The sequence below is a fragment of the Botryllus schlosseri genome, chromosome 4 (assembly GCF_051294905.1).
Source record: "Botryllus schlosseri isolate E-star chromosome 4, Bs_hap1, whole genome shotgun sequence".
Classification (NCBI taxonomy): Eukaryota; Metazoa; Chordata; class Ascidiacea; order Stolidobranchia; family Styelidae; genus Botryllus; species Botryllus schlosseri.
The window spans coordinates 17,795,010-17,819,454 of NC_137239.1; the positions used below are offsets into that span (position 1 = coordinate 17,795,010).

The window sequence follows — 24,445 nt, forward strand, 5'->3', positions numbered from 1 at the left end:
ACTCATCTCGAGTAATTTTTATTTAATTACCCAGTCAATCCGAAATCGAGTAATTTTACGATAGATCGCACAAAATCAATTCACAATTTCCAGTCACGAATCATCAACGGATCATATTTTATCATTATAAACTAGAAATGTGACGTAGTAGCTGATCTTCTACCGCATGGTAGCTTTTAAAAGTGATGTGATAGTGTAGTTTGTTGAGATTTCAGTGTTTTCAAAGCAGATTTAGGGTGAACTTCAAGTTCTTATATCTAAGAAGATATGTGGCATTGGAATATATTGTCGAATACTTTGCTCTGGCGGGCCGCGTGTTTGAGACCTCTGATCTAAAGGTTCTACAGTGGCGTTTATGTGTATTGCGTATTCAGGAAATATTGCTACGTGACTAGGAGGCGTCCGCGGCATACTGAGCTGCATATAGTAATAAAATTGTCTAACCCGGATTCTATGCAAAACGCATAGCACTCAGTTGCAACTGGTCGAAAATCGAATTTCGTATTTATTATTAAATATCAATAAACAGATCAGACGACTTAGACCATTGTCGTGAGTAGGGATGGGCATATGGCAAAGTTAAACAGATCGAGGATTCGATCCCGAATCTAGTATTAGCTTCGAGTCGAGTCGAATATTTGAGTATCACGCTTTATGTCATAAAAATAGTCTGGGTGATGCGGAAAGTTCAAATATGTTCCTTTGATGCGACAACACAGGACATAAGGCCAGTTATACATCACATGACCATCTTCATCTGATGACAGTTGCAGCACAAAAACCACACAAAAATCGAAGCCCACAAATTGTGGGAGGAGTCATGCATTGCATTTCCTTGGATTGATACTGTATATGAGTTCAGGATAATGTATTGCATAACCCAATAGATCGCATCTTTAAGCGCTTTACATTGAATCGGATATCGTGGTTACAAAGGTTTGGATTCCGTATTAGGGAATTTCCAAGTACGGCAAATTATATATTAACTACCTTACACTGTGACATTACAGTTGATTAACTCACAATTCCTAATTTTAAATATATATGAAGAAAGATAAGTGAATACGACAAATCAACCGCGGCGCTTCGCCTAAAGGTTCAATAACCGAGAAAAGATTTCTTGGTAAACCTATTACGCGTCACTTTGTACCACAAAATTAATAGATAATCTCTTCCAATGATTAGAGTCTATTTGCGGATTATTGCACCCGCTCTCTATATTCTTGGTTTCAGAATCGGTGCGATGACACGTCATATTTGAAGTGACAGTTCCTGTCATTTTCGCACAATCAGTTTAATTTCATCTTAATTCGATTGTTTTGATTAAGCCTTTCGAAGGATATTAAAATGATAAAGGTGATATTAAAGGGCGGATTTGATATAGATTCTACATTCGATGCATTATTGTCAGCGATGGAAATTTGCTAGCGTGAACAATTCAATTATAAGCACGAGTAAGTAAATAGAACGTATATACTGTAGCATGAGATGTACGATGTGTGAGACGTTATAGGTGGTATGCTGAGTGCTGACCCCGTCTGTCCATATTAAATGGTTCCAATATGCAGCAAGCGTGCTTAGTGCGATTGGCTACTTAGGATTGCACTTTCAACATCGTGTTACAACTTCGTAGCATAATATAGACCTATATTTCACTCTTCGATCATTTTATTAGTAGTGTAATATTTCCTTGCGTGCGCATTATATCACAATTCCAAGTCCAATCACCATTACAATTATTGTTGACTGGCATAGTGGGCCTGTGTAAATTCTCTTCCTCCTATGCATGCAAAAATTTTTAGAATTCTCTGAAATTCGGGTCGTAACTTTTGGGTTATCCCTTTTGCCGCGCAGAATTCAAGAAATCGTGATTTTACGTCAGCGATGTTACACTCCGGTGGGGTACTTTTACTGGCCCTATTGATAGTCATGTCTGCAGTGGAGCATCCAATTGCAACGTATTACAGCGGCATACGACTGAAGTGAGTACAATAACTTAACCAAGATAATTTTGTTCTATATATAGGGTGGTGCAGTCTGGAAATCTGCTTTCATGCTTGTGCTTGTGGTGTGCACTGTGCAGTTTATAGCCCAGTGCTGATTAAAACCATAGAACTGCCCGATACTGTTCTTTTGTATGTGGACAACGTTACGGGATTTTGATCGTTACTTCAAATAAATATTTATATCACCCTGATAAAAGTTTACGTGGTATGTAGGCCTAACTATCTCACTGCCGTTAGGGCAGGCTACACTTTGAAGCATACTCATTATCAGCATAGAATATTAGCTTATACCTAGAGAGCTATAGGCTACAAGATGTTAACAATTTCCGCGACCAAATCGCTGATAGCCTTGTTCCGGTCCGTGGGCGACCGACAATGATATATGATAGGGATGGTGTGAACGTGAGGTTCACGTTCGCGTTCTGTGTGTGAACCTCGGAAATTTAGAGGTTCGTGTTCACAACAGAACCTTGGTAGGTTCTGCACTGTGAACCTTTTGGTAAATTGTAATTTTCACTCCATTATAAGATCTTTGGCTCAAATTTATTGCATTTCAACTGCGGGCCACTCCATGCATGGTGCTGGCAGCATAAAAAATCAACGGTTAACGAGCATGCACCATGCACCTTGACAACCTTTAAAGTTGCTTTGTTGCAAAAATTTTCTGGGAATAACCAGCTTTCCGTTTGTGAATATTTAGTGACTATCTGCTGTGAGCTCGACCCGCAATCACACAACATCACGAGCGATATACGTAGTCAGCGAATGATGCTTATTCAACCAATCAATGATATTGATATCGTCTTCTGATGTAAAAAATCGAACGGGCGTACGGGGTCAATCTTGACTTCATATCTTTACTGTATCATTAAAACCAAATCCGTGCGATTAAATTGCTTGCTGCTGCTGCATAACTTGTCGTTGTTTGTGGTATCGGTAGTGAGTATTGAAACCCGTTGTACACTCTGCTCAATATCAATGTAGCGACTAACTCCGAACACATTGCCCGGTCTGGCTAAGACCGTTAAGGCGTAAGCTTATATTCCTTGGTAAGTCCTCGTCGAAATTGTTGGCAAAGCGACGGAATGTACTGATATTAAGCAATTATTATATCCTTTGATTACCGCTGTTGATACATTAAGCGACGTTGAAAACGCCGATATGTGCTTCAGCATTGTGGCAATATGTCGACCGAGTCTTCGCTAGGTATCGTGTACATTAATATAGGCTATCACTCCGTTGGAAGATAGGGTTGGAATTAGCAATATGACGTCACGTGACGTCACGAGGTTCACGTTCGTGTTCACACAGAACCTTTCAAAAAGGTTCGCGTTCACACGAACCTGAACCTTTCAGAGGTTCACACCATCCCTAATATATGATGTCCCTCTGATATAAGATGCCGGATTAAAACTAGTGATTTGTTCTCGCTCTAGGTGGCATTCGTTTTACGAGCACCCATTTTCCACAATCTACTGTTGCCATGCTATAATTCTGTAATAATTATCTTACTTCACAGGATGTATCGGTACAGACAGTGGAACATTAACTCGTGGGGACATTATAGATTTCGACGGAGCGCAGATACGGAAGGTAGCCATTCGCCATTGTGATAAAATTCACCATCGGTACCATTCGAATTTAGACTCGCGCTGGTATTTTTGTTATTTCCTGTCGGTGTTGCGCCACAATTAAGTTGAATATTTGGCTTTCGCGGATTCGTCATATGTCCATGATAATCATGTATATATTGGGGGTTTAGAGATAGCCCAGACTGCTCCAGCGTGACTAATGAAGCATCCCCATTCACTTTCACGTCTTACGGTGTTGATCCCATAGTTATTCTCGTTCTAACTCCAATTCGACGCTGACATCTATATTTGATGTCAGGATTTATATTCACACTTTATCATTCGCTAAGTCGTGGTTCAATCTCCGTTCGGTTCAGACCAAAGATATGATCAGTAAATCTTGTGGTGTAAGATTTAGTAAGTATTATAAGTCTCTTATGCCTTTTCCTTGTCCATCGGCATATGCACAGATCTTATATACTTGTACCGCGTGTTGCAAGGCTAAACGCGTCGGTGTAGAAACCGCAAAACATCAAGGACAAAAATAATAACGTCCTATTCCCATTCACTCACCAACCGTACACCACAGTACTATACAGCTTTGACTGCTTATATTGCACCGATGAAATCCAATAACATAACCAGAAAGAGCGATCGGTAGCTGTGATTACAGCAGTGCTTTTCAACCTGTGTGACGGTTCGCACTTTTGCGAATGAAAAAAATTGCAGTGCGAATGACGAAGGTGGTGCGAATGGTGCGAATGAAAATCTGGATATAGTGCGAATGAAGAAGGTGGTGCGAATGGTGCGAACGAAAATCCGGATCAAGTGCGAATGAAAATCGTGAATATTAATTGTTAATTTTTCTGACGTGGAATAATTCGAATAAAACTAATGGGAAATTTAAGGTCGGTGTAACTTTTGTAGTTGCGACGAAATTGTATAAACGTGATACGACGCACCACTAATCGTAGCTCTCACAAGCCGTAGTGAATAATAATAATATTTTCGCACTACAATTATTACGTAACCAAAAGCCTGGTTTGGAAACTGGTGTATAGTGGTAGACATACAGTATATCAGCCCGTCAGAGCCTGCGACAAGCTGAAAAAATGACGTCAAATTGACTTTCTGCTTTCTTTTGCTAAACAATCATCATATTTTCGTAATAACTGTTCGATTAGCGCGAGGCGCGAGGATAGTACTAAATACTGGGGATGGTGCGAACGTGAGGTTCACGTTAGCGTTCTGTGTGTGAACCTGAGAAATTTAGAGGTTCACGTTCACAAACGAACATTGGTAGGTTCTGCACTGTGAACCATTTTCATATATTACAATTTTTCACGTTATTATAACATTTTTTGTTGAAATTCTTTGCATTTCAACTTCGGGCCACTCTATGCATGGCGCTGGCAGGATTAAAAAGAAAATCAACTCTAAACGAGCATGCACCTTGACTTGCTTTGTTACAAAAGATTGCTCGAAATATTCAGCTTTCCGTTTGTGAAAATTTAGTGAATCTCTGCAGTGAGCTTGACGCGCTATAACAAAACATCAAAAACGAAATGCACTACATGTATGTAGTCCGCGATTGATGCTTATTCAACCAATCAATTACATTGATATAAAGAATACATCCTTGTCTAACGCAAAAAATCTAGCATGCGTAGGGATCCATCTTGATTTTAAACGTTAATTGTATCATAAAAACCAAATCCGTGCGATTGGGGTGTTGACTAACATGTTAATGGGGTAATATCGGTAGCAAGTATTTAGAAACCCGTTTTACACTCTGCTCAATATCAATGTAGCAATAATCAGATGCCGAATACGTTTTCCGGACTGACCTAGACCGGCAAGGCGTAAGCTTATATTCCCTTGCAAATCCTCGTCGAAATTATTGGCAAAGCGACGGAAGATATTGATTTCATAGAATTATTATAGTATTTGCTTGCTCCAGTTGATTCATTTGGTGACGTTTTAAAAGTCACCTGTACTTCAGCATTGTGGCATAATGTGACCTGAGTCGTCGCTAGGTATAGTGTGCAGTGTGCACTCAAATGTAGGGTCGGAATTAGCAATATGACGTCACGTGACATCATAGGTTCACGTTCGCGTTCGCGTTCACACAGAACCTTTTAAAAAGGTTCGCGTCCACACAAACCTGAACCTTTCCAGGGTTAGCACCATCCCTACTATAAATGCCATCATTACAGATGGTTTTTACATGTCCAAGGTCACTGTGTTGCGTAGGCCTACTAAAGCCAATAAGCGAGAATCGCATAAAATATGGCTATATAATGAGAATACATGATAAGATTTGTCCGACTGTTTTTTTTTTTCTTCTGGAAAACATGGTCGAAGACCGTTGGGATGAACTAGCGTAGGGGTGTGCAATGAGCGAGTCCGGGCCTATCAGACTCATTCATTTCGAGGCCAACCACTTCTGCGTCGGGGCGCATGAAGACGTAAAGTTTTGGCGAACAAACCGCTGATAAAATGCGGTGCCAAAAACATAAGCGGCGACAAAACCTTGGTCTAAAAATGACCGATGCTGGATGGCCGAACCTTTCGAGATGGATTGGATATGCTCCGTTGTCGGCACGAAATAGTCCCCTTCTTGCGACTTGAGTAGACAGTAGTACAACTGCGATACGCAGAGGAATTTAATTCGTCCTAATTTGAAATCACGTGCGTCAGACATGTTTTGTAGAGCTGTGTTGGGTAGAATTATGGTGTGCGCGTTCTGTATGTCATAGGCCTACAACCCTACATGCCCGTAAAATCGTAGCATAAAACTGTAATCTTAAAAATGAATTCCTTTTTATGGGTGAGGCTCGGGTCGCGAGATGCCACACAACTTAGATTTTGGTGGTAGTCTAAAAGCTGCTTCACCGTGATTAAACTGTTATGAATTCTCAACCTAGATTAAGCTAAAGACTAGAACACACAGTATCGTGAGTTTATTTGCTCTTCTCATATACTCGCGAGACAGAAGTTGGAGAAGCGTATCATAAGATAGCGAGCTCTACTCTCCTTGATCGTTTTACACGTTATGTTCCAAGACGTAAAGTTTTGGCGAACAAACCGCTGATAAAATGCGGTGCCAAAAACATAAGCGGCGACAAAACCTTGGTCTAAAAATGACCGATGCTGGATGGCCGAACCTTTCGAGATGGATTGGATATGCTCCGTTGTCGGCACGAAATAGTCCCCTTCTTGCGACTTGAGTAGACAGTAGTACAACTGCGATACGCAGAGGAATTTAATTCGTCCTAATTTGAAATCACGTGCGTCAGACATGTTTTGTAGAGCTGTGTTGGGTAGAATTATGGTGTGCGCGTTCTGTATGTCATAGGCCTACAACCCTACATGCCCGTAAAATCGTAGCATAAAACTGTAATCTTAAAAATGAATTCCTTTTTATGGGTGAGGCTCGGGTCGCGAGATGCCACACAACTTAGATTTTGGTGGTAGTCTAAAAGCTGCTTCACCGTGATTAAACTGTTATGAATTCTCAACCTAGATTAAGCTAAAGACTAGAACACACAGTATCGTGAGTTTATTTGCTCTTCTCATATACTCGCGAGACAGAAGTTGGAGAAGCGTATCATAAGATAGCGAGCTCTACTCTCCTTGATCGTTTTACACGTTATGTTCCAAGACATAAGGCGGAAGCCTCAACACAAATCTGTGGGTTTTTCATCCTTTCGAGAAATTGGAGCCTTCGGGCCTTTGTGTCAGCTCTCAAAAACGATTTCTGCCAGCAAGCATTTTTCACTCTCGAAAAATACGCTGTATTTTGGATAGGAGTGCAGAACAGATTTTAAGACCTGGCCATCCAAGCACTAGTAGACGTTCTTGTACAAAACCCAACAACATTGTTTAGCCGAGAATCGTTGTTGTGAAATAGTTGAATGCAAAACGAGCAAAAAAGTTGCCTTTTTAATGAGACACCTGATAGCTCAAGCTACATATTAGTCAAGTTGTTGAACATCTAAACAAAATGTTGTTATGTATCTTCATCTTCTTTTTGCATAACAATTTTCGACTAGCTTGTGCGAATGAAATTTATTTTACAAAAAAAGTGCGAATGGAGCTCAAAAAGGTTGAAAAGCACTGGATTACAGCATAACACGTTTTGATTTCTGTTTCAGAAGACGACATATCCACGCTGTTCGATGTTGAATGAGAATTTGAGGGAGATGGATGGATTGAGGTTTCGAAAATCCGTTACCGAACGATCTATCTCGCTACTTACGAACGACTTTCGGCACTCTGATGGGAAGAGTATGCTCCTAATTTCAAGCGACTTTAACACTCGCAGTGTCACATATTATAAAAGTATGCCTGTCTGCTGGCCCACTTTTCCTACTAAAGCCGCCTGTTATTTTCTTAATAAACTCTGTTTTCATTTCCTCGAACCTGTAATGATTCTGATTCCCGGTTTTGCTATGGGTTTTGAATATCGCAAACGAATTCTATTCGATCCGCACCCACCACCTTACTACACAATGCACTGTCGCGGCACAGTAATCATTATTCAAGTTGTTATTGATCTGTTCAAATATTCGACGGTAAATCTAACGCTGATTTAATTTGTCTCTGGTAATTACATTATCGGGAGTATACCCGAGATCCGGATTAGGCTGTACTGCTCCGATATCAGACCAATCTTCGTAAAATTGTAAAATTATACCTATGATTGCGTCACGTCAATTGTCCGCTATAGCTGCAAAATTACAACGTTGACAGCTTTTACGATGTCCTGATGCATTTGTACTCTCGCCAGTAACGTGCGGTGAGGTTCAGGGCTGGTGAGGCACGCCCACCATCACCACACATAAACACGCACGCACGCACGTAACAATAGCAGCGGGTATAGAGAGCATTTTCTTTGTACACTGATAGCCGTTGCAATTCCATAGTCTACAATACATGTAGGACTGGTCGCTATTGTGCTAAATGGACAAGTTTAGACGGATAGTAATTACTATCTCTTCAAGTACCGGTATAAATTGCTTGAAGTACACGAAAATAGCATCCTGTTACAATTTTTTTAGTAAAAAAACACTAGATTTGCCGATTTTCGAAAGAAAATGCACTAAGGACACGAGGTCAAGTCAAAATACACTAGTGACCACGGACAACGACAACGCAGGCTATGCAGGTATAGCTATCACATACCACAATTAGGGTTCTAGGTATTGCAGCCGAATACAGCATAAAGGACACAAACAACGACAATGCAGCCTATGGAAGTAGCCATCACATACCACAATTTAACGTAGCTACAGATGGAAAATACATAACAGCTACATAAGTAAGGGAATGTATTGGCTCTGCACTACGTATTGGTCGTCGCTACTATACAATTCCTAGAAGAATGTTGTATTCCGAAATCGATAGCGCGTTTCACTGCGCTTCGATTGTCCAATTGTTAGCGAATAGTGCACGAGGCAAATTCGTTTGTGCCTCACCTGGCCATTGTTTCTCTGCGATGGCATCGTCTGTAATAAAGCCGAATATCACCTTCATTGGCGATTTTGAGGGGGTTCTGGTGCTCTGACACTGTTAATATTTGGATTTTCGGAATCAGTGTGACGATAGCAATGGATTGATACCAGTTATTATGAATTCCGAGTTATTTATGATGAATTGCATTGTCGCAGGTGAGGCACGACCCGCCCGTGCCTCACCTTTCCATTCGCGCTGTATTTTTGTATAATAATTATGTAAATTGATGATGTTGGGTGAAAAATAGATATTCAAATTTAAATATTAATGAACATCCTTGTAAAACACCAATAATCATCGACTCATCAAGGGTTTTCACAATTTTCACTTACTCACCCAGACGACAGGTGAGGCACTGCCTCACCTGCCTCATTGGACCGCACGTCACTGACTCTCGCATAGTGTCTACAACTAATTATTTTGACAAACTATGCCAAGTACAGCAACAATTTTATTCAAATATCTAAAATGTTACTTTTTCCTTGCCAGGCGTGAATTCACAATAGTAAATCACATTGTCACGATGCGTGTGGAATGTCAGTCTCCAAGGTCCCGTCAAATAAGGCCTACTTGGAAATACATTGAATTCACCTATTATTGGTGCTGCGACCCGCGCCGCCATCAAAAAGTAGGAAATTGGCCCGCGAGCACATTTGAGTTTGAGACCTCTGGTGTAGAGGGAACACAGCGAGATTGAACGGCTCAATGCAGTTGGGTTACCTCATACTTTCCATTTGACCATAGGAAACTTTACGGCCATTTTTGACTGGCTTGCCAGGCGTTAAATTCGATAAAACGGGTATAAATAGAAAGCTGCTGCTGTACTGATTACGGAAATATAAATTTTATTCCGCTCATAGTCCTGGAACCCCCCCGAAATAAGCGTCTAATTTTGCATTGGGATCGAGTTTGGCATTGCGACGCAACAATTTTGTCTGGCAAAACGAAAGTGAAGCTAAGAATCAAGAGCCGGACAGCATTGTTGCGTCACTCAATCACGATGCAAAATTAGGGGCTGATTTTGGGGGTTCCAGGACTATGAGCGGAATAAAATGTATATTTTCCTAATCACTACAGCAGCAGCTTTCTATTGATACCCGTTTTCCAGGACAGAAATTTGTATTTTCGTAGTCAGTACAGCAGTGTTGGGATCAAGTCACTACCTTCGAGTCACGAGTCATTGCACATTTTGACTCGAGTCAAGTCAAGTCAATCGATTTTCGAAGGTGACTCGAGTCAAGTCAAGTCAATCGATTTTCGGAGGTGACTCGAGTCAAGTTACAATTCAAGTCAAATTGCCTTTTCGAGGTATGAGGCGTGATTTCGTCATTGTATTTTGCTAGCTGTCTGAAATACAGATTGAGTGGTCATTGATTTTGAACCGATGAACGAATATAGAGTTAAATATACACGCAAGTAAGGCGCTGTATCGCTCACGTATAAGTAGAACTAATAAACTACGCAAGTAATTGCACAGCCTCAGTTTATAGTTACCAGCCAACATGGAGAATAGAGAAACGAATTGATACGATGCGATACATTACCCATTTACAAATTGATATGATACAAGTCCAACCTGCGCACTATATTGGTATCCAATTTCAATAAAGCAAAAGGTTTGGTTAAGTTAAGAACAGAGAACAGAAATAGACATTTTGCTATTAAATTACTATACTATGCTAGTTTACGACAACGTAAGCTGTAACCTTCGATCACTTCGTTTGCGATCAATTTATTTGTGTGAGAACAATGGGGGCTCATTAAAACGAACGATCATTGAATGATTGGTCGCTCTCACAGGTCACACCAGCGTTTCGCTTACAATCCGATCATATGCAAGATACAATGATTTTGATCGACCTCGATTAGTTGATGACTCGAAATTGACTCGTGAATTTTGCTCCGAGTCACGAGTCAATCCACATTTTTGATACGCCGAGTCAAGTCAAGTCAAGTCATTTTAGCAAAGTGACTCGAGTAAAGTCAAGTCATACGAAAAAGGTGACTCGAGTCTGACTCGAGTCAAGTCATGACTCGAGTCATCCCAACACTGCAGTACAGCAGTCGCTGAGTGAGAAAGTTGACCTTTATTTTTCTTTTTTTGTAGTCAACCGACCACGAAGTGGGAAAAATTTACCATTTTCTAAAGATTTTTCTCCGGAATTCTGGGTTTGAAAATTTTGAGAAAGTGTCCTCCTTTCCCAGTTACAAAATATGGTAACCATAACGTTGGGACAAAAAGCATCAAAACTATAATAGACGTTGATAAATGTAGCTCTAGTGGAAAAGGACATATAATTTCAGTACTGGAAAATATAGTCTCTCAATGTTTGATTGGAATAATTACAATTTATAGTTTCGCATTTGAGAGCTCGAATCATTGAGCGCAGCCCCAGTCTCAACATGGTTATTACTTTAAATGTGACGGCACATATGATAATTTCACAGCTCAGTGCTCACAGAATAAAAGATAGTTGAGAGGCAAGCACATCATCTATCGCCATTCGTCATCGATAGTATAGAATAGCTGAATTTCAGTAATCAATAGAGTCAGTAAGATTTATGCAGGCTTACGTAGGGTTACCATACGTCTTTTAGGAGATTTGGCCTCCTTTATCAGGTTTTTGATAATGTCCTCTGAGGACGCCTAAATGTCCTCTTGTTTAAGAATTTTTGTTAAATGTAGGGCAAATGCGACTGAGATACAGTAAATCAGCACTGAAGTAACGCTTCGGCGGCTATTTCAGAAGCTGAGCCGGAAAGTTGACCTTTTTTTAGTCAACTACTTGATAACATGAAAGAAAAACTGTCTTTTGGGCACTGATCGAGGGGGTTTGACCTTTTTTACTAGTCCACCACCTGATAATGTGAAAGAAAAACTGTGTTTTGTGCACTGAACGAGGAAGTTCACCTATTTTTTTTTAGTCAACTGACCACGAAGTGGAAAAAATTTACCATTTTTTCAAAATTTTCCCCCGGGATTCTAAGTTTGAAAATGTTGAAAAAATGACCTCCTTTCCCGATTCCAAAATATGGTAACCCTTGGCTCACCACCATACATTTTTGAAAACGACTGAGAGATGTCAAAGGCAAAGGAAATGAGGAGATCCCAACACCGGAAACAGGCTTCAGTGGCATGTCCTTATTCCATCATATCTTATCCGGCTCTGATTTCGCTTCACGCAATGGTCCCATTTCGCACTTCCCTTCGTCAACAACGCCCGCGGATAGTGCCGATTGCGGCGGGACCCCTAACCGAAAAAAGTTGACGACCTCGCTCGGGAAGCACGCGTTGCTAAACAACGGTAGAAATAGCCTCGAATCAGCGTCTTTCGCTCTCTGGTAGCCTGTGAATACGTACACAAGTTGGAGGTAAAAGTAATCGAGAATATAGCGAGGTAATTGAACTGGTTGAGCAGCACAATGAAAAGATTTGCTGACACACAGAAGTCTTCAGAGTAATCCGTGTTGGCATTCAAGTAGTGCAGTAATGAATAACGTCCCTTCACTACAAATTGGTGCAATTTTCGAAAATATAGCCAATCACCATATGATACAGGGGTTATTTCGCTCAGTTGTTATATTAATTACACACATAAAACGGATGTAAACACGACCCAAATCCACCTTATACTTCACAAATTTCTATATCGTAAAAAGTATGTAGTTTTGCCTAAAAATTGTGAAGTATAGCGGTGAAAGTAGTATAAAACAATAACCAATTCAAGTAGACGTACAAAAAGCGATTTCCAATGAAGTTTTATTCTATGCCTAGTTTAGGGTTGCCATATGTCAGGAATTTCCAGACATGTCCGGAATTTCACTATTTAAACTCCGTATGAGAGGAAATGCTGAAATATGCTCACACGTCCGGAATTTTGAAGGTGTGAAGGAAGCTCAATTTTATCGTAAATCAACATAAACAATATATTTTGTTTCGAGAATAATTATGATACTTGACATTTTTTTCGCGTTGCGCGCGATTCAGTGCCACATATATTGAGTTTAATATGGGTACCCCTGTCCTCGTAAAAACTACAACCAAAACTCAATTAAAATAACCTTTAGTTAATGTAATAAGATTAATTGTAATCGCCATTATAAAAAACTGTATATTACTAGTGTCGGTAAGGCCGCTTGGATGCTTTAGTAAAAGATAGTGGTTTCCTAGCTGGCGGTCGTTTACCCTTTTATTGGGAATTTTCAATGTGTTGAACGTAATCAGCTTCCTAAATATAGGCCCGAGGAAGTCTGACAAAGGTGTTGATCTGTTTTATCGGCTTACCAAATTTTGAGGTGGGCCACGAAACATTTTCAAATTGGAAATGGAGTGGCGACCATAAAAGGTTAAAAACCACTCGATGTGCAACCTGCTGGTGTGCATCGTCATTTCGGCTCATAAATACTCTTACATGTGTGACATGAACCTGTATTGTCTAAGTCATCACCTCCACCAGCTCGACCGCTCACTTTGATCAGGCGGATGGAGAGAGGATAAAAATTAATAGTGATAAATGGTAGTATAGCTGGACAGTAGGCCTATTGCAGAGATGTAAAACACACAGCTGGCGGGCCAGATAATTTCATCGGGACCGTCAAGAAGTGTGTTGCAAACTAAATGAGAATACCGACCTTAACAATCACCAGAGCTCATAATACAAAGAAGGCGCAATATCCTATAGGTAATTCACGACCTATGTTAAAAAAAATCCATTCCTGTATACAATCGATAGCCAAAGCATTGCTACTATGTTCATACCTCATTCTAAACCCCGCTAGCGGGCGCTAAAGAGTGTCCGTAATTTATGCCACGAAAATTTAATAACCCTGGCCAAGTTAAAAGGGTTTTATTGAGACTGACCTGTCATAAACGAGATCAGCAGACCAGCGATAACTGTCACTATACACCCGATCAATATGTAGTAGTGGTAGTTTGTGCTGTACAGTATCTCCACTGCGGAATATCTGATAACAAACAGAGACAGAGACAGTTTTTATCGAGTAAAAATTACATTCAAAAATAAAATACTGGTCGCAGCGATGCGATCCCGAGAGTCTCGCGTCAAGAATAAATTAAAAACAGGTACAACTGTGGTAAGTTGGAACAACAAAAGAGTAACTGGCAACAATAGTAAGGAAGTAATGAAATAATGAAATACATTAAAAAAGGATAAATAGAAGATGTTGTCAGTTTAAATTCCAGAGAAAAAAAAAATTTGGCAACAGAATGTCAAATCCAATAAACGGTAATTAACAATTCAAATCTAACTATCTTCAATATGACATGAGTAGCTGAGATACAAATTCTCCACGAGAGGCTGAAAAAGACATTTCCATCATGGCTAATGGACGCAAGACGTAACATAAAACGATGTAATCATACAATGCTGAGTGGCGCGCCCTCACCCATCGTCGCTGGATAAGGGGGTTGCTTGTGTGCTTGTTTGCCATTTGTAGTACGAGATCATGGTAGCGTTAAAGCTGGAGATGTTGTTTCGCGGACAAAGGTCTGAGGATATTGGCGGCAGCGCCACTCTCGGCGGGCGACCCATTATGGCGTAGTTTGAACCGTAGAATATCCAAAGCATGATCGCGTAACCAAATACTGCACCAGATATAGCTCCCTGTAATTTAGGATTTTTGAATATTATTTACACCAAACTTACCGAAATTTACAAAGTAAGCCGAGATGGTCAAAGTAGTCAAAGTTGCTAAACGGACAGAAGTAGAAATACCGCCGTAAATTCATAAATTTCTACTCAATTACAGGTAGAGATAGCGATTCACAAAACATGCCATAACTACTTCAAGCGGAAGTATATTATGGTAATGTAAAAAGTACTCAAGTGAATGGATCCAAAAAGCAGATATGGTGAAGGTGTTGCATACTTTTAGGCAGAGGTGGTCAGTAACGAAGTACTTTTACTTTTTCGAAGTACTCAAGTAGTTTTCCTCTACTTCTGGTACTTACTCAAGTAGATCTGATTTCCGCTACTTCTACTTCTACTTCGTAATATTTTGTGATCTACTTACTTACTTTTCGCTATTTTCAGTTTGTAAAGTAGAAGTAGTTCAATCTTCCAATCAGGAAGATAGCCGGAGGAATTTCGGGACTGTTTTCACGGAGCATCAACATTTAATTTTCATAAAAGTCGAGAGTAAAGCCCAGAATTTCGTCGCGCCTCGCGCGCAGTGGATTGGATTTACTAGTATGATTTCACGAAAGTATCGATGAATATAATTTAGGTAGCGGGTTGGCGTGATTCCGTTCACACAGGGATATCTAAAACTAGATATCACTGCGTTCACACCACATTGTCGCCCTTCGCCCATATGAAATAATTCATCACAGTATATATGGCTCATCTGTTTCGCAATCTATCATTTACTTGTCATATCGTAATCTAACATTTCCATGGCACGTCCTAATCTGGAAAAGTGGACTCTTACTTTTTTGTTAGTTTTAGTGCTGTTTTAGCATACCGCCTTTGAAATTTTGTGGACTGAAGGCATGAAAAACGTGTTCCGCAGTTAGAAGTAGTATTTATGTTTTATTTTCAATTCCCAGTATCATATACTTTGAGTTATAATTAATATCAGTTCTTTTGTCTAGATAAAATACATGTTGAAGTATAAAAGCAAGGGTAGTAATGCTTTCAATTTCCGGAAATAAAGCTACACAATATGGCATTTTTACGGTCCCCCATATTTTTATTAACGTTTACTAATCGCGAGAAGGGTTTACACCGTATCCTATACAACTTCTCCGTATTTCTCTTCGGCTAAACTACGGACCTTATAACATGGGGGATGGTGCCATACCATGCTATTTTCTAAAACTTGCTGTTCGAGAAAACAGAGGACAAGTATCGCATTTCCATAATAATACTATCATTTTCATCCTATGATGTGGACGAATGCTTATGCTATAGAAAATTGGATACCTGCTGATATGTATCAATAGGAATCAAGCTCTTCACCTTTCGCATAGCTCAATTTGCACCTTTTTACAATCCATGTGAACGAATTAGGATCGTTTTCACAACTACTTACTTACTTGAGTACTTTTAAAGTCAGTAAATTCTACTTCTACTTCAAGTAGTTGTAGGTTGCTTATGGAAGAAGTACTTCTACTACTCGTACTTGAGTAGATTTTTTCGTCGCTACTTCTACTTCTACTTGAGTAGCTTTCTTGACTACTTATACCACCTCTGCTTTTAGGCGGCTACTTTTGAAGTTGCACGCTATATCTAGGTTACTAACGCAAAATTACTAATGACTGTGTGTAGATTGTACAAATAAGTGTTGTTCAAAAAATATTTTTTTCAAATTTTGCGGCTATTTGCTAAAAATGTTAGGCTGGCTAAAAATACGTTTCAAGCCAAATTTGGTTCAATTTCAACTAGTAGATGTGAAGCTACAAGATTTTGAAATTTTGAAATTTGTTATAAAAAACAGATATTTTTTTCGAATTTTGCATGCAACCCCATGAAATTGTCAAGATGTCCAAAATAACGATGCATAACAAGTTTTGCTCACTTCCAACTGGTAGAAGCGAAGTTATCGCAATTGAAAATTTTGGATTCGCAAAAATAGCATTGACGGTGGGCAGGTCTAATCCCCGAATTATTATAATATCGAAAAACTCTCGAATAACTTCGCTTCTACTGGTTGGAATTGGGTCAAATTTATTTTTCATAGTTTTTGTAGACAACTCGACAATTTCATGGAGTTGACAGTAAAAGCTGAAACTAAATTTTCAAAGTCCTGTAGTTTTGCATCTACTTATTGCAATGGAGCCAAATTTCGTATGCAGCGTTTTTGTAGCCAACCTATCAATTTTATCAAATAGCGCAAAAATTTGGAATAATTTTTTTTTTTAACAAACCCTGCTGTACACGTAAGTAGATTCTTCGAAGATCTATTCACTGGCTATTTCACGCGGTTCTTATCGCATTACCACCAAAAATGTGATGCAAACTTGCCCCAAAACTAGTTTCTGGTTTTCAAGGGCAAAATTGTACTAAGTAAGTACTGTTTTGTCTGTCAAAGTAGAGAAGTGGAAGTTTTTCCTGTTGTTTTGCGGTATTCATGGTGTTTTTCGACTACGATGGTCGTTTACACCAGGCCAACATTCTCCATTTTATCCCGTAGCCGCCGACTTGTAGCACGGCCCACTTCTAGGCTTCTATAAGACACCGCTTACAAGGATGAGACGGCGAGGATGAGCCTAGAGATAAGCCTCAAACACTTAGGTAGGAATTCTGGAGTCGACCTCGGACGGACTCGAACCAGCAAGCCATTGATTGGTGTTGCAGCGTGCATTATACCACTACGCTAAGAACAATCACTTTACTGAAACTCAAGTTGCATCAGTGAGTATTTTGACCGCATCTAATCCCGTTCGTACGTACGAGACTTCGAAAATTACCAGACTGCTCCTCGATACAGGTCTATAGCGTACTTACCGAGCTGTTAGCCCATGGCGTGAAAACTCCCAACAGATAAATACCCAATATGCATCCCGTGATCGATCCGGTAAACGTCCTCATGAGTCGGTAAATGTTTCCCGGAGCTCTCGAAATACCGTACGCCGTGACAGTCACAATCAGGCCAAGAAACAATGCTAGCAAACATTTTTTATACCGATATTATTGCAGCCCGCGATATTTAGAAAGATTCCAACTTACCGCAAACTTTCCCCACAAATACTTTCAGTTTTTGTCCCATTCTCGGCATAAAAATGGGACAAATGTCCTCCACAAATACCATGGAATAGCCGTTTAAGCCTGACGATAACGTGCTGATAAAGTAAGACGGGCAATATGCGATGAAGTCTGCCTTGGTGCGTGAGCACTGGGCTTGCCTCCTATTCGATTATATAATGACTTTGGCGTACTCAATTAAACATAGCCTCAAACAACACAAAGACACGACAATGTCGAATGATCGCATGATCGCAGCACCGAGTTTAAAGGAGGTGCTGAAGATCTGTGATAACGTAGGATAGGCCATGTAGAACAGTATATTCATCATGTGTATATACCGGGGTAGTCAAAGTAGTCAGACTTGCTACTTCAAGTTGAAGTAGAAGTAACAAAGTCATGTATTTCTACTTGAATACAAGTAGAAGTAGCGATTTCTAGGTTATTCAAGTGGAAGTAGAAATTAAGTCTCCGAGTAATTAGCCTACCCTCCGAAATTAGATTTGGTCGACGAGACGCATACTTTCTGCAGTTAATCGGAGGTTGCTTCTTTCGAAATTGAAAGGTGCATCTTTGCGACTAACGCCTAATGACCAAAGACACTATACAATTTAGTGCAATTTTCGAAAATATATTCAGTTATCATGATACTGGGACCCTTTCGATCACCATAGTCATGGCCATTTCTCATATGAACGTGATGCAAGCATATTCCAAAACTGCTTTCTGCTTTACAAAATGGAGGGTGTTCAAAGTATGCGAAGTTTCGTTACGCTATGTAGAAGCGGAAGGAGTCCATAAAGACGTAATCAACTGAGAAGGCAAGACATATCCTTGAGTGCTCAAAAAAGTAGAAATACTTCGTTACTGACTACATACGCGTATATACCGCAGTAAAATTACTTTGGTCACTTCACACCTGAGACTACCGCTGAAAAGAGCCGCAACAAACGCGCCCGTGAGCCCCGGTATCCTGCCAAACTCCAGGGAAGCGAAGTAAGGCAGCAGCTGGTCGCGACGTTGGATTTGCTTGGCTTTAATCGGGTCGCATCCTTCGAAGTACGCGTACAGCATAAGTCCGTTAGCGGTCGATATGCTCAGGATGCACATTGCGGGAAATACGTATGACAAAATTGCGCTGAAATGCGATAAACGGAGCTAGTCATGGAAAGACCTGGCGCAAAACTGTCAGATGTAGTCACAACAGTTAGCGTTGATACTCAACTACAAGCATTCGTAGCTCTTACAAGACATGTTAATGTTACTTCAAATAGAAGTATAAAATGAAAGGGCTGAAAAGTAGGCCTACTCAAGTAAGTAATTTCCCAAAGTAGATTTAGAGTGAATTCGAAGTGAATTTGTTATAGCACCTCGCCCGAATCTGTTTTTCAACTACTTGCTTGAGTACTTTCAAGATCTTCATTTTCTACTTCGCTATAAGTATTTTGACGTCTTGTAATTCGGTACTTCCAATTCTAATTGGGTGGAAATGTACAGCGTCACTTTTACTCGTTAATGTATCTGCACTGACCCCTTAGACCGGTGGTACCCAACCTCTTCTGGTGTGGGGCCGCATTTCAAACTTCAAAGTAGGCCTACGCATGGAGCCGCATAACAATATTCAAGCGCTTATAACGAGCATTTTTAAGCAAGCGAATAGACTACTATATATTCTATATCGGTTAGTTTTGCATTGATAAACACACATTGGCGGATCCTATTCAATTAGGCACACTGAAAATACATACCAATATGTGATAGCCATTCATATCATAGGGATGCACATTGCACACGTTTGCGAGGAGATATAAGCGAGCTTATATTGGACTTATTGCGATATATGTTCGGCTCTAATACCAGTTAATGGTTTTAATACGCAATAATTTAAAAATCGCTATTTTCACTTGTGTTCTAGTATAGATCTTGAGGCCATCAAATATACTCCAACCCGATTTTCGTCAGAGACTACGCTTACCCCTACTCGAAACCGAACGCTAAATCTTAAAATTGGAAGAATCTCACTTTTTCGACTGTCTTGTGTTCTTGCACGACAGTATGCGTTGATAGACCGTTTGCGCAAATCCGAAGTAGTGCGTGAAATTGCAGAATTCCCCTACAACCAAGGTAATCGGATGCCGTCTCGAAGAAATGTCGTAATTGCCGAAGCTAAACGAATAAAGAAAAGGATTGAGGCTACATCTTCTAACTAAATAACTTCATAAGCTGACTCCCAGAAGTTGTCTCTTTCTCCGCGCCGCAGCGCGCTTGTAACGCTATTCAGTCCCCCGACTGCTACGGTGCCTACTACGAACGCAGACGCGGACGCAAAAATCATAAGCAGAGATTGGGTAACGTCCGCCCAGACGACAGCACTCATACCGCCCTGCAGATGAGAAAGTTTAGCGTTGATGAGTAACGATCTGTTATTCTCTGGTAAAGTTACCAGCGTCGTGTAGAACGTGCAGATTCCGCCAATGATTACGATGCTCCAATCGATTGGAATCGGCGTGACTGTGTTTAGCGCCAGCGACGGTGCATATACGACTGTGCCCATCCAAAATACCTACAATAGAAGAATGCTATACCAATGCTATGTTTAAGAAATTGTAGCTGCGTACACTCTCTACAGTGCAATGGATCCTAACTTTAGCTTGTATCACACTAGAACAATTATATCAAGTTACAAATATATAGTTCTTTTCCAAAATTCAGAACAGATTTGTGGTACACCAGAGAATCTGTGGCCAATCGGAGTTTGGGAATCCTTGGTAGGCCAATAGTGCATAGAAATAAGGGCGGCTATAACGAAAGTTATATTTGTAGTGGCTGCACGAGTGCAAAAGCGAGAAGAAGAATACAGGGTGTCTTGAATTAGTGGACCTACGGAATATTGAGACAAGATGTACAATTAAAAAATAATTCTTAGACCATGTAACATTGTAGCTGAAGAAAAATTATGATCTCTCCCGTCTGTAGTGAATGCTTAAAACTTTAACGCAAATTTGCATGTAGCCTGATAAAATCATTTTGAGATGAATGTTCAGAAGTCCTAGCTAGATGTTTTATTACCTCATTTATCACCACCATTATTGTCACCATCCTTTGCGCGAGCTTGTTGAAGCGCAGTCCGAGATACTGCAAAGGAAATTACTTGATTAATATCCTCGTAATTTTTAGGTTGAACACACGCTTGTTTATCATTCTGATCACAAACACTAAACCACTAGTCTAAAGATAAAAACCATTAGTTATTATTACTCACCCAAATTAGGGATTGGTCACGAAATTCCCAAATACCCACCCGATGCTGAGCTGGCGTCTTTGCATCATCCAAGTTTTTGACTAACTCAGTGTGACGTCATATGTACTCATTATGTCATAACGGTTCGACGAAGTCAGTCATAAAGTCCACACAGTCAAAATAATAAATAGAAATAAAAAATGAATAAAATAAAAAATTCTACTGCTCCATCCGGATTATATTAATGTCCGACGTTTGTTTTATTATCCCATTTAATAACACGTAATGCTATCTATATACTTACCGAGTATATTGTGTCCAATTGCAGCGAACTATGAAACGGCACATAGTACACATACGTAACGACAACAGCCAGCAATATGCCGCATAACACCCAATAGAAGCAGGAACCGACCAGATAAACCTCCGACGGATACGCTATCATTGTGATAGCAGATATACTCGTGACCGCAGTCGAAATACCGACTGCAACCTGTACAGAAGATGCGTTTTTATATATATACAATTAAAAATGTTAAATTATTGTCATGTTCTGTACATGCCATGGTTACAAATTACAATGCGTTGGAACGACTATGTCGAATAATTCATACTGGATTCATTTCTTTTCCTCCAAAGAAGTAACGGCTCGTTGTCGAGACATTTCTGTCCTTAATTGCGAAGTAGATTCCAATGACAGCGGGCACTGTTAGTAATGCTGAAAGAAACGTAGAGTCGCCGATTAGATCGGTATAGCAGTGACTTTTTGTCATATTGTTATGTCTACATTATTCAAGAACTGATGCGAAGACCAGTATATATAATTGAACACAACCGTTTACTTACTTGGATTAGAGTCGAAGTCGCAAATTGTGGGCGTGTGCAAGCTATCGTCAATGTGATGGTGTTAAAGTCATGTGTGGTCAAAACAATCACCATTTTAACTTAAGTAGTAGTAGCAATTTCCAAGTTATGTCAAAATTACTGTAGCAGAAGTAGAAAGTGAGAGGTCTGAGAAGTACTCAAGTAGATCTAGTTTATAAAAGGTGTTGCGTGCTTTAGTAGTTAAGTAGTCAATATGAGGTGACCTACTTTTGAAGTTTAAATGTCCATCTTCGAGGCAAACACAAAATAACTAAAGACACTACAATAAGAGCAATCGTGATTATTATCGATAATATATTTGGCAGACGCGATACAGGGCCATTCCACCCAATTGTTAAGACAGTGTCAGTCCTAAAAGAAATGCAAGCCTATCCCCAAAAAAACGTATTACTTCAAAAAATCTATAAAGCATTAAGTAAGTGGAAACAATCTGAAATCATATATATACATGCGAAGTGCATTGAAAAGAAAATGCCGCAACAGTAACGCAACAACATATTGGCGTCTGCGAGCCAATATTTACGGCCATCAACGTAAACTATTCAAACTAATCAACAAGCAATCAATTAGTCGCACGTGTGACGCTCGGCGTTCGAGAGAACAGACAGTACGTAGAAGCTACACAAAGCGCAATATACGCACATGAGTAATTCGGAAAGTCTACTTGAGTATTTTGAAAAAGTAGATGTACTTAGTTAATAACCGTGATCCGTTGACCAACTCTGATCCGAGCAAAGTTGAGTGGGGTGGGGCTAAGAGTCACAGTGGATGAGAAATTCTCCCTAGCAGATTCGCAGCAGATTGACTTTGCGATGGCATCGCGTCAAGTGGCATTCGATGTCGGAGAGTTATTTTGCTTAATCCCTAAAGTGGCGAAAATAATCTTACCTCCGAACGTAGCGAAATCTGCTGCGGTGAAGTGCGTCTTATTTTGCTGGGATGTCATAATCGATGCAGGGGATCCTCGTAACCATGTAGGCAACGACACTATGCTTGATCAAATTACTGGAAGTATATAGCATTGTTATGACGCCTTATATTAGCTTTGTGATTACTAGGGCCATTTAAAGTCATTAAAGTCATATTTTTTTTTATGCATCAGTAAGTCGTGAAATCAATTTTAACGCGAAAACCACGTCCCTATGGGGTATATTAAGAAAGTTATAAAGTCATATAAAGTCATATTTTCCTGGTTGGGTCATATTTGAGTTATAAAGTCATATTGTTGTATACTTTCAATAAAAAGTGCCAATTTCCGCGGTGAAGCAATTAAGCACTAAGAAAGTAAGGCAATGTCTGATTGAACGAAGGCAAGCTGTAAGGTTAGCGTGACACATAACATTACAGTCACAGACCTAATAGGTCAGACATTGCATCATGAGGTCACACATTAATTGTCTTGTTACTTTACTTTACTTCTGTGCACTGAAGTAGGACGTCATTTGAAGTTCAGTCAATTGGTAGACTGGCTAAAAAGCTCTATTTTGGTCAACTCATATACGAATACATTTGGATTTGAATAAACTAATATTTACGGTGGGCACCACTATAATATATAATTGAAGAATGGGTCACCGAAATATGCCTCCACTACAACAATATTTCAAACTTGATATTGAAAATGGAAAGTTGTACGTACACCATCCGAGAGGCTAATGCTCATCTAAATGCCCTTGATTTCAGAAAAGATCCGCTTGAGCTCAAAAATTACAAAGATGCGATTGGACAAAATCGATGTGAAACAAATTATGGAGCTACAAAGACAAGGCATTTCACCAGCGCTGTATGCAAAATTGCAAAAGTGTCAACCCACATCAGCGTCTGTGGAGCGCTCATTTTCCTTACTAAAGTTATTTTTACGTCCAAATTCTCACTTTAAAGACTACAACATTCCACACCACATGGTACTGTACTACAACAGTGGTTTAAAATAAAAATGGGATGCGTATTACTGCTATGTTGTGCATGTTTCACTCGTCAGTTCCATGAGTGACGTTGGTTACATGTAAAAATACACTATTTTCACATAAAGTCATATAAAGTCATATTTTCCATAAAATAAAGTCATATAATTGATTTTTTAAGGTCATATAAAAATGGTCCTAGTGATTACTCTATTTCGTTATTATTCAAATATAGATAGCACAGAATCATTGGTGGTCCAAATATTGGCATAGTTGCTACTCAAGTAAAAGTAGAAGTAGCACTGTCGATTTTTGATCAATACTCACAACTCAATTGCTACTTGGTTATAATGTCACATACGTGATTGCGACGGTGCGTATTGATGGGCTGCGTATAGGTACATTTACGACTAGAGCCCGGCCGATATCGGTTTTTTGGCCGATACCGATAAAACCGATATTTAACACGTTCACCGATAACACCGATATATTCGGCGCATTTATTTCAACAGCTTTACAGCCACTGTTATACTTGAACATGAAATAAACTAGAAAGGCTGCATATCGATACGTTGAAAGTTTATGATATATCAAATATAGCAATATTCTTAGTCTA

The 24,445-nt window shown here is 39.7% G+C and overlaps 1 protein-coding gene and 1 long non-coding RNA gene across 2 annotated transcripts; one reads left to right on the forward strand and one right to left on the reverse strand.

Annotated features, from left to right (window-relative positions):
- The first annotated feature begins 635 nt into the window (after nucleotides 1-635).
- On the forward strand, nucleotides 636-7,995 carry LOC145437217 (uncharacterized). Its single transcript, XR_013914617.1, has 4 exons — nucleotides 636-1,454; nucleotides 1,855-1,982; nucleotides 3,526-3,599; nucleotides 7,735-7,995. It is a non-coding gene; the product is annotated as an uncharacterized LOC145437217 (long non-coding RNA).
- A 4,411-nt stretch (nucleotides 7,996-12,406) lies between these two features.
- On the reverse strand, nucleotides 12,407-22,976 carry LOC145437182 (sodium-coupled monocarboxylate transporter 1-like). Its single transcript, XM_080314374.1, has 11 exons — nucleotides 22,814-22,976; nucleotides 21,655-21,758; nucleotides 21,345-21,533; nucleotides 20,869-20,934; nucleotides 20,243-20,362; nucleotides 20,028-20,182; nucleotides 19,822-19,965; nucleotides 17,785-18,937; nucleotides 17,563-17,720; nucleotides 13,956-14,059; nucleotides 12,407-12,441 (listed from the first exon to the last, which is right to left on the reverse strand). The coding sequence occupies exons 1-8, from the start codon at nucleotides 22,869-22,871 to the stop codon at nucleotides 18,664-18,666; spliced, it is 1,110 nt and encodes a 369-aa protein (XP_080170500.1). The 5' UTR covers nucleotides 22,872-22,976; the 3' UTR covers nucleotides 12,407-12,441; nucleotides 13,956-14,059; nucleotides 17,563-17,720; nucleotides 17,785-18,663.
- Between the last annotated feature and the right edge of the window lie 1,469 nt (nucleotides 22,977-24,445).

Excerpts from the sequence above, each read along its gene's own strand:
- LOC145437182 (XM_080314374.1), bottom strand. The coding sequence starts at position 22,871 with ATGACATCCCAGCAAAATAAGACGCACTTCACCGCAGCAGATTTCGCT. Across the intron at positions 21,534-21,654 it reads GAGGAAAAGAAATGAATCCA|GTTGCAGTCGGTATTTCGAC; the intron begins GTATGAATTATT and ends TCTTCTGTACAG. Across the intron at positions 18,938-19,821 it reads AACACAAGACAGTCGAAAAA|CGCAATTTTGTCATACGTAT; the intron begins GTGAGATTCTTC and ends ATCGCATTTCAG.